The 17,252-nt window shown below is 35.8% G+C and overlaps 1 protein-coding gene across 1 annotated transcript in view; it reads left to right on the top strand.

Moving 5' to 3' along the window:
• The window catches only part of LOC120632701 (lachesin-like), an 89,223-nt gene that overhangs the window by 53,309 nt on the left and 18,662 nt on the right, over positions 1 to 17,252 (top strand). The window contains exon 4 of the mRNA XM_039902675.1: positions 8,559 to 8,732. Within this exon, the coding sequence (XP_039758609.1) occupies positions 8,559 to 8,732 (174 nt within the window). The remainder of the gene's footprint in view (positions 1 to 8,558; positions 8,733 to 17,252) is intronic.

The raw sequence follows: 17,252 nt of genomic DNA, 5'->3' as shown, positions 1-17,252 counted from the left end.
TAACCCTTCAATACTTTTTAATCTGGTTTTTAGTAATAAAAACAGAAAAATCCTATTATAACATTAAGGATTATTTAAACGATAAAAAAGCTTGGGTGTGAATTGCTCTAGCTTCATAGCTTAATTTAAATTTACTGGAAGATGGTGATAACAAAAAAATAAATTTACCCGGCTAAGTTTGTTGTGGGCTCTTCTTAGACCAGGGCGCGTTTGGAACCCTCGTAGCTTTAGATTTAAGTTGGCGAACGAAGTTATCACCATCCCGTTACAATTATGTAAACAATTATGTATGAACGTTTCATAAGTGCCTGTGATAGGCCTACATGAATAAAGAAATTTTGAATTTGAATTTGAATAAAGCAGTCTTAGCCCTCTACCATCTTTGACTGCATCATCAATTGCCACCAGGTGAGTCCAAGTTTAACATGTAGTGGTATAAAAAAAGAGCGTCCTTATCGCCACGTCCAAATAAAGACAAGCCTGTTCAAATATTCAAATTGGATATGTAAGGGCTCGAAGTAAATCCGCTCGATATATCCAAATATCCAATTCCAAAACAAATTATGCCAGTAAACTGTCGTCCCCCAATATACTGTCAATACGAGCTTAATTTCTTCCGTTGTATGCTGGAATCCGACATGATTGATGCGTTCGACGTAGCCTCGTATAAATAACACACCCAACGGATCATTGGTCATAGGGTTTAAGCCGGTTTGATTGACGTATCCAAGATGCGTGCATATTGCAGAGCATAAAGGATTTATGGGGCGATAACTGGCTCCCTCGTTGGTCTATTACGCAAGTTCGATTACGGTTAGCGAAGGTTACAATCTTTTTTTTCACGCTGTTTGGTAGGTAGGTTTACAATTATATCTAAGTTATAACAGCCAAATGTCAACTACTCATAAACTTCTACAAAAGATTGCTTGTCCCGATGCCGGGCCGTCAATGATTGAGGTCCGATACTTTACCATCAGCTCCTTTTTGTGAGAAGCATAAATAAATAAATAAATAGTAAATAAATATACTACGACGATACACACATCGCCATCTAGTCCAAAAGTAAGCCTAGCTTGTGTTATGGGTACTAAGATAGCTGATGAATATTTTTTACGAATAATATACATAAATACTTATAATATATAGATAAACACCCAGACACTGAAAAACATTCATGTTCATCACACAAATATTGTCCAGTTGTGGTAATCGAACCCACGGCTTTGGACTCAGTTAGCAGGGTCGCTGCCCACTGTGCCAATCGGCCGACAAATAAATTGCTTACTACGAGTATATTCAATAATCAAAGCGCAACAAGTGTTTTACTTATTATTGTATGGTTTCGGTGGTTATCCTTGCTCTTCATCGTCAGTCTGACGAGACCAAATGGTACTCTTTGGAAGAAAAGGCTCAAGTTACTTTAAAAAAATACTCAAATCGCTATAGGTGTGCGCATTATATATGAAGAGTTCCCTCGATTTTTCCAGGAAGCCTCTACTAGATCTTCACCAACTTACACATATGATACACCAAACAAAAAAATAATCATCATAATCTATGTTTCATTGACGGAGTAATTGCGTAACGAATTGACAAGAAAAACATACAGTCGAATTGAGAACCTCCTCCTTTTTTTTAAGTCGGTTGAAAACAGGTAGGTTTTAACGTATCTTCTTCTTTGTGTCTCAGGTCCCCCTTTTGGGGCAAAGGGTAGACACGACGCTTCTTCATTTCAACCTCTCTGTGGCCACGCGATTATTAATTAGCCAAGTGGCTAAGTGATATTTAACAAATAAAATAGTTTATGTTTATAAGATTGGTATCGATTAGTAACCAAAGTTTTTTGGTGTATACTTAATATTAAGTAAACGTAGTTATAATATAAACAAAATAATAATATATAACCAAAATAAATAACCAATAAAATCCAAGATATTCATAGCGTAGAATAAAATTATAAAGCCAGTAGTTATCAACAGGGAATATAAAGAAAGGGCTCCACCAAGGGCACTCATCTATTTAATCTTTGTAATACACTACTATTACGTACATGTAGTAAAAAAAAAAAACTTTCATGCAGGCAGGTTTATTCACACTGGTTTTCTCCACCGTCAAAGCAAGTGATATTTAATTGTTTAAAACGCACAAAGCTCTTATTAGAGGTGCGTGCCTTATAGGTCCGCCTAAAAGGGAGACCTAAGTCTTGATCACTGTACCAACACCGCTTCACCTAACTATCTCGGTCTTGTAAATATTATTGACGGCCGACTGGCGCAGTGGGCAGCGACCCTGCTTTCTGAATCCAAGGCCGTGGGTTCGAGCCGCAAAACTGGAAAATATTTGTGTTATGAACTTGAATATTTTTCAGTGGCTGGGTGTTTAGCTGTATATTATAGTAAGTAAGTTTTTATGTATATTATTCATAAAAATATACATCAGTCATCTTAGTACCCATAATACAAGCTACGCTAACTTTGGGGCTATTGTCGTAGTACATTTATTTACTATTATTTATTTATTAATCATTATGAAATTGAAGCTTGTCTATGTTTCACGCTACAGGAGCAAAAAGCTTCCTCGAATCGTGAACGTGTAGATCCCCCGCCAGTTTGTTCGTGCCGAAAATACAAAAAATATGGTAATCTTTTTAGTTTCATTTATGATTTATTGATGTTACCTATAAATAGAAAGTGAAGACTTGCGAGATATTCAGGTGTTTCTAACAATGGCCAATGAGCCTTTTATATATAAATAGGTTTTAATAATACTTGCGGTAAAAACAGGAAACTTTTGTTTTCGCATATTTTACAAATTATATTTTTCTGAAGTAAAACTTCTTCAGGCGCGACTAGGGAGTAGCTCGATTAGTTCGTTATTTTTCTGACGGAAGAAACGCTTACGTCAGACGTCTGTGTAGTTTCCGCGATTTAAAAATAATAATTTCATTAAGGATTGGTCGTAAGTATATGTCATATACTCCACGCTTCTTGACTTATACGCCAGCTAGTGGCAAATATCAAAATCAATTAGGATTATTTACACAGTGACGCCGACATGACAGTGACGCCGACATTTCACGGACAAGACAAACCAACAGGCCCAAAGCCAATGATGGCGGGCCCTAGCCCCTAGACAGGGGCTAAAACAACAATTACCAGGGCATCATATTCGCAGGGCAGCTATGCTAGCTGCCCTGCGAATATGACCCGGGTAAGGAGGCGTTGCCTCGAGGCCCGTACCCCCGACCGGCCTATTGGCCGCTTGGAGATGACCCACACGCATCCAATATTTTCAAGCGGATCAATTGTTAATAGAAAAGTAATTAATAAAAAATCAACAGTTAAAGAAACAAATTTGAAAATCTCTAAATATACTTGTTTATTTATTATTTTGTAATTAATAAATTATTAGTAAATTTTTCTGACGATTGCGACATTCTATAATATTCAATGACAAGTTTATGTTGACATGTGCTGATCTAACCTTCAATTTTCTACTCTATATTATTCTATTATACAAATGAAAATATTTATAAACTGTGAAAGTGATGTTAATGAATTTTAAATAAAATAGTGAATATTTAATGAAATGGCGGAGTACCAGGAACATTTTAATCTTTCGTCAATAAATAATAATAAAAGATTTACTTCAATCGCGCGTAAAGGTTACACGCACACACTTTTTGTGTCGAAGAGGTTGAAGTGTATAATTTTGGAACACACTTTTCTCAGACACTACGAGTTCGAGTTCGATTTCAAGAAATATTTCTCCAGAAATATTATTGCGAAATCCTTATCAATAAAAGACGTATACTCAGAAACCTATCATTAAATGCCATATTTATGAGTTATAATGTTATCCATATATTTGTAATTCAAAAATCCACACTCCTTCTAAACGTCGGAAGTTATCCATATATTTGTAAGGCCAAAAACCCACACTCATTCTAAACGTCGAAAGTTATCCATATATTTGTAAGTCCAAAAACCCACACTCATTCTAAACGTCGAAAGTTATCCATACATTTGTAAGTGCAAAAACCCACACTCATTCTAAACGTTGATTTAAGTCGAAGTACGATCCCTCGCAGTAGGCCACCCTAAGTTTGACGTCCCCCATTCCTCCTCGATGTCGTAGAGCCCTGAAACCACTCCGGATCAGACCATGCTTGCTGGGAGCATGGTCTGATCTCTCCTCCCCCAATGAAGTTCTTACAACCCTTAAGGCGGTCGAGTTAAAACGTTACAAAAAAAAAGTACCTTCGTTATCTTAGTCTAAGAATCGAATAGGTAAGGAATCCTTAGGACAGGTCTCAAGTTCCAAACATGCCCGCTTACGTAGCAGTTCTTGACGAAATAAAAACGAGAGAAAACATCGCCGAATAAACTTTGGGGTGCGCAAAAAAGGCTCTCAGTTTTTTCAACACGAAACTTTTCGCTGAACATGACACGCGTCGAGGAAAATAGACACGGTTTTTAGGATACGTATAAACTCGTATAATGCTACTATGTTGTTATGTGCAGATTGTTGTATTCTTTCTATACAGGCGAGTTGGGAACTAAACATTACCCCAGACATCACGAGAGTAAAATTCTATTTTCATCTTTCCCGAAGTATAATCAGGCTTTTTCTGCCTAATAGTTCCATATTGTAAAGTGAAACAATAACTTATTATACTATTAACTTTTTAGTAGTAATAAAGCTTTTTGTGACAGAGCTCGTCCGGGGAATGAATGAATGAATGGAAACACATTTTTATTGTACACCAAAGAAGTAGTAAAAGTAAAAGTAGTTACAAAGATATAAATACAGAGCAAGAGAGTACAATTTGGTGGCCTTATCGCTACATAGCGATTTCTTCCAGGAAACGAAAGACGTAAAAAGAAAAAAACATAGAAAAGAGCTAGGTGGTGCAATCAATAAGATTTTAAAAATTATACCAATACAAAATATATAACTAATATATTTAAATATATTATATATAAATACAAACGAGATATAAACTTACATGAAATCACCCATAATTAATGTAAACTACATATATATATATATATGTAAATATATAACATGAATACTTATATCAATATATAACAAGTAACATCCTCAATTTATATAAAAAAATAATTAAATAAAATTACACACTTAAAATGATCCGCTTCAGCGATGTTCGGCTGTTAGAAAGAAACAATGATCCTTCACAAGTTTATAGTACTATAACCGTGCCGTCTGCCGCTAAGCAGCATTGTTGCAATGCTGTGTTCCGGTCTGAAGAGAGTGGGTGTATGACGGACACAGAGCGGCATGTTGCAGGACGTTCTCCTTGCATGCTCTTTGAAGTGTGACTCTGTTTATAGTCGATGGTTTTCAACTTACCACTTCTTTCGCTTCGCATCTTCGTTTCTGATCCGCACCGCCAGGATCTGGAATGCTCTTCCGTTCCATTTTACCCAGTTCTTACAACATGAGTACCTTCAGATCAAGAGTGAATAGGCATTTTCTAGACAAGCGCGCTCCACCTTAGGCTCATCATCATCATCATCATCGCCATCAGGTGTGATTGCAGTCAAGTGCTCGTCTATAAACATTAAAAAAAACTTTCCATCAGGTGGGCAACCTACTTGCTCCGTTACTAACTGAAACGTAAAAAAAATGTGTTTGTTTGTTTGTCCTCACGTCACGCCCTTACTCGAGTAGTAACTAATCAACTAGATTTTTGGCATATAGTTAGTTGAAAAGACGAAGAGTAAAATAAGTAGGAGAATAGTTTGTAAGGTAATATAATAAGTTCTCGAAGACTTGTGACCAATCCGTAGTTGGCCAGCGTGGTGGAACACTGCCTTAACCCGTCTCGTTCTGAGAGGAGACCCGTGCCATATATACGTTTCATTATTTAAGTGCAAAGTTTATTCATTATGTATAAGTATATTCCGCCAGCCTTTATACTTAATTATTCATACCCTGGAGGGGTAAACGAAACGAAAAGGGGGAAACGTGCATTAAGGTTAGCTGTCATACAATTAATCATTCTATTGCAACATGCTGATCCAAACAAGACACAGCCATTCTTGAATAAAAAAAAAAACAATATCTATTCAATTTTATTACGTACTAGCTGTTGCCCGCGACTTCGTATGCGTTTGATTTTGTTTTTTGATGTGGCATTAAATTTAGTTGTAGATCTAAAAAAAGGTACGCCGCTGTCCGCTGAGGTGTTCTGTCCTCTATCCCCAACCACAGTTTGGGCCAAATTAAACACATATTATAACCTCTATAGTACAAAAATAATTACTTAAATCGGTTATAATTTGTCGGAGTTATGGTGTAAAATCGTCAAACACTCCTCTCCTCTCCCAAAGGAACCGAGTTTAATGTCGGGATAAAAAGTATCCTATATTACTTATAACACTTCCAAGAATATGTGTACAAAGTTTCATGAGGATTCGTTTAGTAGTTTTTGTGTGAAAGCGTAACAAACAAACTTACATTGACATTTATAATATTAGTAGGGATTCAATTACGTATTTGTCTAGATATTTAAATAATGTTCCAAAATAATTCAGTCGCGTGCGACTCTTTATCGTGGCTGATCGCAACTATAAGTCACAAGCAAGCATTAATTTATTAGTACTATTATGTGAAAGAAAATACCCACTGTATGCATCGAAGATTTATGGGAAAGGAATAATCTTCTTTAAGTTGTATAAAACAAAGTCGCTACTGCCACTACTAATATTATGTAAGCGTACACACATGGTTACATCTTGTAAACTTCGCAACGGATTTTAATGCAGTTTTCAGCAAAAGATAGAATGAATCGAGAGGAAGGTTTTAGGTTCACCTGATGAATAAAATAGTAAAGAAACGCAAATATTTAATAATTAATTCAAAGAATTAATAAGTGATATCGAAACAAACATATTTCTGTTCGCTTACATTGCAAACGCTGGCTAAACCTTACGCGATAGATTTAAATAATGTAATGCGGAGTTGAGAATTAATCACTCCAAACTGCCCCAGATACTGATCTACATTGCACCCTTGCAAAGCCAGGACTGGTCGCTAATAATTAAAAAGAAATATATTTTATTGTGTCGTGTGGTGATGGCAGATACAGTTGTCGCCATCCCGCCTCTTCCCACGGGTGTTGTCCGAGATACCTAAAAGACAAATTACATTGTACCAATACTTCGATCACGAACCAGTCTGCTTAGCGTGGTGATTATGGGCAAACGCTCCCGTTGAAGGAGGCCCTTAGTCCAGCAGACTGTTATAGGATAATGATGACGTGGGCTAAAAATCAAATGACAGCCCATGACAATCTAAAGCAGCTAAGATGACAAAAATGCGTTGCTGTCTTGGTTCAGTTTACTCCATCATATAGTGTTGAGGAAACGCAGTATGGAGAATGTTTCACGATTCGAAAGTATGCAACTGAAACCGTTGAAAGCGGTTGTTAAATTATACTGCCTTCATGCACCATTTCGATACTATGTGTCGTGTTTTCCCCACTCAAAATACATTAAAAAAAAAATTACCCCCGAATTTCAATAGAGTGTACATTATTCTACTAGTCAAACATATTCATTAGATACCAATACTGAGGGAGATGACTGATACTGAAGGTGAAAAAAGATAAAATCCGCATTTTTGTCGCACAACAAAACACTTCCGACTAATTCACCTTTCACACTAAAAAACCAAAATCAAAATCGGACACAGTATAACAACCCGTCGTTTTGCGTCGGGTTTAAAAAAAAGAATTGTCGTACTAAAATGAAAGTGACGGCCAAAAAAGTGTTCACATTTTTTTTAGAACACCTAAAATACAGAAAAGAATTGTCAAACTAGAATGAAAGTGACAGCAAAAAAGCGTGTTCACATTTCTTTTTTTAGAACGCCCAACTGTAATAATTGTTGTTGTAAATAAAACAGCGCACGATTACAAGTTGTAGAACTCTTGTGCTCTGTAAGTGGAGGGGTTTTCATCACAAAGAGCTCGCGAGAGTCGGCCGGCGGGAACTGAGGCGGTCGTTATTTATAATAGTTCCCCTTTGAACTCGCGATTTCAACTGTATTTCCGTGTAATGATGAAAAATGCGGTGTATTTAATATTGTTTTTCACAGTTGTTCCGCGATAATGCGTATTACTTACCCGTACTTACTGCGTTGTTGTATTATAAAACGAACAAACCACAACAGATTTATTTGCCGTTCATAAACATATGCTTTATGAAATCGACTCACAATTGGAAATAAAAGTATTAGTTTAGTGATTAGTTTCGGAAAAGAAGAAAATATGATTTACTATGTTTATATTTTGCTGAAAAAATTTTTAGGAAAACAGTAGCAAAGTAAACTTATACACAATTCTGGCTTTAAGTCATTGCAAATTTAACATACAACGTTTTACTATGTTTCTTTATTTATAAGGTATTTATGTTTGTCGATTCGCACGTCTGCGATGGGAATACGGGCTCATTCCGAACTCCCACAAGTTAACGTGGAGACCATGCTTTTCTTCATCATTATTAAAATAATATTTTTTTTTCTGTTAATAGTACCACCGGACATAGTCAGTGACGACACCTCGAGTGACGTCTCAGTCCAAGAGTTGGAGAATGCAACCCTCACATGCAAAGCGACAGGTCATCCGCCTCCCAAGATTACCTGGAGGAGGGAAGACCACGAACCTATATTATTGAAGAAGCCGTCTTCAAGGGATTTCGATAAAGGTATTTTTTAGTTTTTATTATTCCACTACTAGATAGTCCTTACCTGATTGAACCTAAAGATCGCAAACCTTAAGGATCGCAGCCTAAGAAGCTAACGGGCTAAACTTTTACGACTCTGACAGTTATATATAAAACATATAAGTCTAATCTTTTACGCGGAAATCTACCGGAACGCTAAATCGCTTGGTGGAACGTTTTTTTTCATTAACTAGCTACCTCCTATCAGAGAAAATTCACAAAATTATAATTTTCAAAATTGGTCGTGGATCGAACCCGGGATCCACTTATAAAATTCAAAATTCAAAATTCAAAATTCATTTATTTCAAGTAGGCCTAATATAAGCACTTTTGAAACGTCAAGTCTGTCTGTGTGTAGTGACTCTACCACCGGTTCGGAAGGCAGATTCTACCGAGAAGAAGCCGACAAGAAACTCAGCATTTGCTCTTTTCCAACATTAACAATTTACATTTTACATTTCAAAATTCATTTTTCTATCTTGTGAGAGATGAAAGCGGAGCCGGATGCTTCCAAGCAACCTAAGATAAGATTAAACGGCTTACCACTGCGCCATAGGGGTCGAAAATGCCACCAAACAGCTGTTGAGCTCCAGTGTCTCACACGATGATGTATGAATAATAGTGATATCGTCCTCATAATCCAAACCCATCTACTTACATATATTATGGGCCCTGAAAACACCACGCTCTGTTTTTGGGCAGTCATGTGAAAAAAAACTTTTACATGATCTAGCTGGAAATTGAAGTCGGGACCTTCTCGCACTCCTAAAATGCCCTCTAACTTGCATAAACATACTAGTATTAGAAAAAGTAAGGTTTTAATAAACCGCACAAAACTTTAGGTACCTTTTAATTTTCTGGGTTTGAAAGTTTTAAAAGAATATAATTTTAATTTTGATGAAAATTTAAATATTATTCTGGTTCGATTTCTTTTACTATTATGTTTCATTACGTACATATAAAATATCACTGACCAAATTGATCATAACTAGCTACTTTGACGGCCGAGTGGCGCAGTGGGCAGTGACCCTCTTTTCCTTTTCCAAGGCTGGGTTCGATTCCCACAACTGGAAAAATGTGTGTGTGATGAATATGAATGTTTTTGTGTGATGGGTGTTTATCTGTATATTATAAGTATTTATGTAAATTATTCATACAAATTATTAAACAGTTATCCTAGTACCCAACACAAGCTACGCTCACTTCGGGGCGATATTGCGATGTATGTACTGGCGTAATATATTTGATTTATATATTTTTGTGTGTTTTTTGCCAACGAGACTAAAAAGCTGTACTTCTATGCAAAATCGGCTGATATTGAAAAAAAATGCTTCGATACCTAAATTCAATTAAAACACTGTTTTTCGCTGATACTCACTAATAAGTGGTTCACTCAATTTGACAATAAATATGCTTTTGTTTTTTCTTCTCAGCAGGGCAGTGCACTACAAATGTCGCCAAGTGTACAAGAAAATAAAACGTAGTATGAGAACGCTTAAGTATATCACGAAAGGAAATTTCATAAAGTAATCGTGACCGACACGCCAATCCTCCATTCTGATTTAAGTACTTCCTTATGAGGCGTACTTTTAAAGTGCTTAATTTGTGTTTATTTTGTAGATGTACACGTGATTACGTTTAACGGCCTTCGCACACTATATCGACTCAACACCGACTCGACTTAATAACAGCATTGAATTTTCATCTTTATGTTATGTTACTGAAAGTGTTGTTTGAATTGTATGAAACGTTGGCAACGCATGATCCAATAGTGGCATACAAATGGCACAAATATTTTGAAAGCTAATATTATAAATGCAAAAGATATTTTGTTTGTTTCACATTTCTTAACACCCTAACTAAACAAAATAAATAGGTTTATAATTTTTCATCATCACCATAATCGTCATCAACCCAATTACGGCCCAACACAGGGCACGGGTCTTCTCCCACAATGAGAAGGGCTAAGGCTGTAGTCCACTACGCTGGCCCAGTATGGATTGGTGAGCTTCACACGCCTTTGAGAACATTATGAAGAATTCTCAGGCACGCACGTTTCCTCACGATATTTTCTTTCATCGTTGAAGTGACAGTTTAGTAGCACATAATAAAGTCAAAGTCAAAAATATCTTTATTCAAGTAGGCCTATAGGTGGCACTTTTGATGCGTACATAAGAATTATATAGATATATAGATGGCGATAAACTCATTCGTAAACTTAAAACTAAAGCTACGAGGGTTCCAAACGCGTTCTGGTCTAAGAAGTAGCCCACAACAAACTTAGCCGGGTGTTTTTTTTTGTTATCACCATCTCACAATGTCATTTTAAATTATTAGAAGAGCAATCTGGTTAGAGCAATAATTTACACCCAAGCATTTTTACTATTATACTGTAATAGGACTTTTCTATAAGCTTGCGTTTAATACAAACTATGAACTTTTTAAGAGACATCTCCAAGATGTCAATTGGTAGTTTATTGTAATACTCGTTGTTACGACCTACTACTTTGTCAGCGTACGTGCGGCAGTGTAAGAAGCTCGTTTAAGCTTTTTCTTCTGGCTTGCTATAAAAAATTCAGACTGAAATCCTATTATTGCTGAAATCAAATATATCCTATGTTACTCGCTGATAGTGCAGCTTTCGATTAGGAAAAGAATTTTTAAAATTAGTTTGGTAGTCTTTGATGTTACTCTCAAAGACTAGTTTCACAAAAGGAAGTTTTAGCCTTCTTTTAATGGTTTTATTTGAACCAAGTCGCTGTTAGTGGATATGGTGTGCGAATGCCATATTGCTGGTTGGCGTCATATTGAAAATTTAAAACCCATCGGGCTATATTGTGCGTTGTTGCACGCCATATTATTGCCAAATGCTTCAATTTCCCTATAATTCAAACGACTGCGATTGGAATTGCTATAAAGCAAAACGCTTTTAGCCTATTGTCGTTCAACAGCTGAGCCCATGCCTTCTCTCTGATAACAGAGACGGTTTAAGATTTTTTTTTATCTTTTAATTCATTAATAGATATACGAAATACATAAAACACCAATACATATAAAGAAAATATTAAAGATGTATCATCATCATCACATCAACCCATAACCGTAGTCCATCACGCTGGCGCAGTGCGGATTGGTGGACTCCCATCCCGTCCGATTTTCGTCACCGTTGAAGCAAGTGATATTTTAAATACTTAAAACGCACATAACTTAGAAAAGTTAGATGTGCGTGCTGGGTTCCGAACTCGGCCCCCCGAAAGTGTAGTCGAACTTCGACCCGATGCGCTATCACCACTTCAAGGAAAAGATGTATGTGTATTCATAATTTAAAAGAAACTTTTGTTCGATAACTTTTTTCTGCAAGCAATACTTTTGTCGAAATAACTGAACAAAGTTAACTTACATAGTATGCGGTGACAACTATAATATTAACATTTAACTCCAATCAATAAGGGTTTTTCTATCAAGTAAATTTAATTCTCAGTGCCAGTCCGGAGATTGGAAATAAGCAGTGTATAACCCTCATGCCTTGGGTAGTACGTTAAACTGTCAGTGCTGCGCTTGATTTCCGGCTTTGTAAGAGCTGCCTTCCCATCGGACTAGGTAGTCAGGAAATAGAGAGTGCATCTTTGTTTGTGCACGTGAATATCTCTCGCGCTGTTGCAAAATCTCTGTGGAGATTAACAACCGTGACCGATACCGGTCAAGGAACTATTATCATATTTAAGGTCAAATAAATAAATAAATATACTACGACAGTACACATATAGCCATCTAGCCCCAAAGTAAGCTAGCTTGTGTTATGGGTACTAAGATGACTGAAGAATATTTTTATGAATAATATACATAAATACTTATAATATACAGATAAACACTGAAAATTATTCATATTCGTCACACAAACATTTTCCAGTTGTGGGAATCGAATCCACGGCCTAGGACAGCAGCGTCGCTGCCCACTGCGCCAATAGGCCGTCAAATGTAGTCCCGGAGTACTAGGGCGACAGAATAAAGGTAGTAGTGCTGGAAGATATCGAAACACGATTTGTCATACACGTTCATATGCACACGCAAATGTACGGGTAAATGCGATTTAAAGTTATTACAATTAGAAAGAATTGTCAATTGGTTTTTGGATTATTTTTATACAAAAACTGAAATATACCATCTGAAATTATATACATTTTTTTAAATCAGTATTACAATAATACCCCTTTCTAACCACCGTCGAGTTTGTCTTTGACTTATTAATTAATAATCTATAGGTATTTCGGGTGGCCCGACATTACACTATGTATTGAATGTATTCAAAATGAACGGCACACAAATATATTCTATATTCACATTCGAGATAAATTGAAACGCACGAGCTGAATGAAGCCAATTCATCGGCTGAATTATTTATTGGGCTTCGTATCGCATTTGAATTCTTAAACCATTGAGATGGAAAAATATCGAGGATCTATGGTTCAGTATAAATAATACCGCAGCATAAATAAGTAATAGTGATTGACTGGTAGAGAATGCTTCCGAGCGTTAATCGCGTATTTATAACTACAGCTTTTTTATTTTATTTTATGAAATAAAGCTAGAGAAAAAGGTAGAATTAATAGTCCGATGATGATTAATGCGCAAGAACCCCTTGCACGAACTTAAGCTTTAATAAATAAAAAAGAGTAACTTCTCCCCTTGAGTCCCGCACGCAGTGGACATAACCAGATTTGATTTCAGAAAGTTTTAAACTAAAAGGTGGCTTTAAATGTTTGGTTACTTCGATAAAATTAAACCTAACCCCATAAAAGTAATCCCAATAGTTAATCCCAAAATTTTACTAAATAACTATGAAAAGCTTACTGCAAATTTGCGTAACTATGTGATTTTTTTGTGTAGTGAAAATTTGACTGAATCGCGTAGCGAAAACTATTTAGTCGGAAATTTTATGGTTAAGGATAACATTGCTGTTAAGAACTTCATAGAAACAATAGTATTATAAGTTGTTTGAACTTTATTTTTGAATACTCAGCATTTTAATTGCCTAGATTATCATCTGACGTCCAAGCGCATCATGTCTAAAAAAAAAAGGATTAGCTAAGTGCCAGTGTTACCATCTCTTCGTCTAGGTGAAAAAAGTTCTGTACTCTAACCATCAGAAAAAATACACTTTTCTCCAACACGCAATGTAAACACAGAAATAAGAACATACATAAATCGTGTACACGACTAATATTGAAACATCAAAAACCACTCTACTTTAGTAGGGTTTCTCAAACAGGCGGTTAGTCACTTTATTTAATTTAGCAGTTCTGATTTTACCTCCAATGTTCTAAACGTTCTTTCACACAAAATGGGGGAAATGGGAAAAGTTTGTAAGCTAGCGAGATTCCGCGGGTGAGAAGGGAGAAATGCGCAGGGTGTATTCACTGTTTTTGGACACAATGCACTGCTTGCAATAATGGCTGGACGAGGGTTCTGCGTATTCTTAATTCTGTGGATGTAAACAAGTATGGCGGACAGCTCTTGAAGATAATATCTGAAATAAACCAACGTAACACATGTAGGCATCACAGTTTTTCGTCACGTGACGATTTTTTCAAGTTACTCTCCTTACTTTCTCTAGCCGAGTTAAGAAAGGTTCTATATTTTTTTTTTGATTTGATATACAAAAAAAAAAATCTCTATGCCAGTGTCGTTTTGTCGTGTTGTTAGTTAGTTACCATAAAACCTATGACACCCAGGCGTGTCATGTTGTATTGTAATTAGCACGAAACTCCCATTACTTGCTTACAGTGAGGTCATATTATTCATTAGTCGTAAAAACTGACCTAAACGCCTGACTAATAGAATAATATTAATATGTTCAAACCTATGTACCTACATGTATGTATCTATATTGAAGATATTCAGAATTTTTTTTGGATCTTTATAATCGATACTCAAATCTAGGTATACGGTATTTTTTTTTATTTGCGTCCATCTGTCTGTCATCGTGACCGTGCATCACGCTGAAACTACATTCCGTACTTTCAACGTGATGTGCGGCCATGTTTAATTCAAATTTGCACTATTTGTGTTCATTCTACAACGTAGCACATAGAATACTTTTATAGAAGAAAGTGTTTGGTGATTTTACATCATAACTCCGTCAAATGTTAACCGATTTAAATAATTATTTTTGTTCTGGATAGATTTTACTATCAAGTTATTTGGCCAAAATGTTGAGTAGATCGGATGAATATGGTTGGAGATACAGGAGCTCCAAACTCCTCAGACAGCAGCAAACCACTTAAGGCTTAATGATACTGAATACATAAAGTGTTGCCACATTTATGAGGACTTAAGTCCTAGGACAACTAAACGATTTACGATTCAACTAAAGTGCTATTTCGATTATGCCTTTTAACGATTACTATTTAACTATATTTATTTATATGAGATGAGACGGTAACGAATACCAAATGCTCTGTCAAACGTTAGTTACAGAACTAATATGTAGTGCTGCTATTTTTTGCTGTCCTTAAATAGGGAATTCAAAGTATTTCAAGTAACGCGAAAAGGGAGTAGGTCCCGGGACATTTGCGATTTGCGATGTTTACGTGATTAAAGGATTCCAATAGTGGGTGATTAAAGCTCCAGGAGCAAAAACAGATCTAATATCAGCCCACACCTCAGTCGTTTGGTGAACTACGTTAAAAGAAATGCATTGCTTTCTTTCATATCTGTACTTCTTATAATGGGGTTTGCATGTTTGGCACTACCAGTACGATTGAAAAATTCTTTACTGATTTATTGAGAAAGGTTGCCGACTTTCGCATAGTAGTTAGTTATTTTGTATAATAGTCTTTGTGCGTTATAAACAATTATTCAATAGTAACGTGACAACAATATGTCAGCTATGATTTAGACAACTCTGAGTAACTCTTAAAACAAATTTTGGTTCATTCAATAAACGAGTAAACATAAAACGTTACGGTAACTGACTGGAAAAATATTATTACACTCGTGTAAATATGTTTACATTATCGCGAAAGCTGTAAACAACATTTATTTATCGTGTCAATACGTCGATCGTATGTCAGATAAATTTACAGCTTGCAAAGACTAGAATTATTAAGGGTTTTCGTTTTACTATGTGTGTTTTATTCGAATTTTATTATATGGTGCTTTCGAATGCATCATCAACTCAATAATCTAACGAATTGTAATGACTGATCAATTCATACAAATTATATTTTATTTAATGCAAAAATGTGTCCGTTTGTTTGTTTGCATAAATCATTGTTTGTTTCTCCAGTGAAGTAGCATCGATCTTGATGAAATTAAGTACATAATATATAGCTACATACATACATACCATATTTCGGAGAACCGATGGACGTTGGGGTCCCAAGGGGCTGGAATGACGACCCTAAATGGCAAAAGCAGCGTAGGTCGGCCCCCAGCGAGATAGACAGACGACATCAAGGAAGTCACAGCCGCTGGGACAAACGCCCCAGGACCGTGGAATGTGAATCCCTACAAAATACGTATATAAAGCAGTGGACTACAATCGGTTGATCTGATGAATAAATAGCTTGAATCCTTTACTAATGTAATACTTTAGAAAGTGAAAATAATGCGGCCAAAAACTATAATATAACTTTACACGGACATATACATAAAATCCGCAAGGAGGTAGAGTTATTAAACATGTATTTTGCCATTTTAATGGTCAACCTAAATACCGATTATCGATACTAATATTATAAAAACGAAAGTGTGTTTTTTTGTCCTTTATTTACGCCCTCAGTATGCAACCAATCAACTCGATTTTTTGCATAGAGTTAGTTGATAGGACGGAGATTAAAATAGGATTTCTATCCTAGAAAAACAAACAGTTTCTAGAGTATTTGTAAAAAAACCGTAATAAAAGTCGATGAAAAACGCGGGCTGCAGCTAGTATATAATATTTAGAGATCTCACTAATATGTTCTTGGCTTATAGCAGCGAAGAAGTCGCAGGTGGGTTCACAAATTGCTGCCAAGATTCGAAACTTGGGTTTTTCCGTTACTTCAATTTTACGCCCGATAGAATCGGCGCATTTGTAAACCTACGTATCTCTAAAGCGTAGCATGAAAAGAAAGGTCTTATTCACTTCCGCATACCAAATACTGGTCAAGTACGATTTATACTTTTATACAAAAGGTTCCGTAGCATCGTAAATACGAAATATATATACTACAATACATATTTTTTACAATAAAAAAAACAGAAGTATAAAAATGTGATAGTCTAATTTAATTGATTGCCATTTTCAAATTTGTCATATTACTTTTTTATTTCTTTTAGTTTATTTGCAAAGTTTTATTAGATTATATTGTTAATAGGATTGAACACGCTGAAAAACAATCAAAATCATCATAAAAGATTAGGCTTTTGCATACGCATGTCTAGCATTTTTAAAGCCGCCATTTTGGTTCTTTATTATTTGTTGTTATAATATTGGAAAAAAGTGCACTCTGAAATTTT

Source organism: Pararge aegeria, chromosome 20, assembly GCF_905163445.1.
Source record: "Pararge aegeria chromosome 20, ilParAegt1.1, whole genome shotgun sequence".
Lineage (NCBI taxonomy): Eukaryota > Metazoa > Arthropoda > Insecta > Lepidoptera > Nymphalidae > Pararge > Pararge aegeria.
This window is presented reverse-complemented; position numbering and strand designations above follow the sequence as displayed.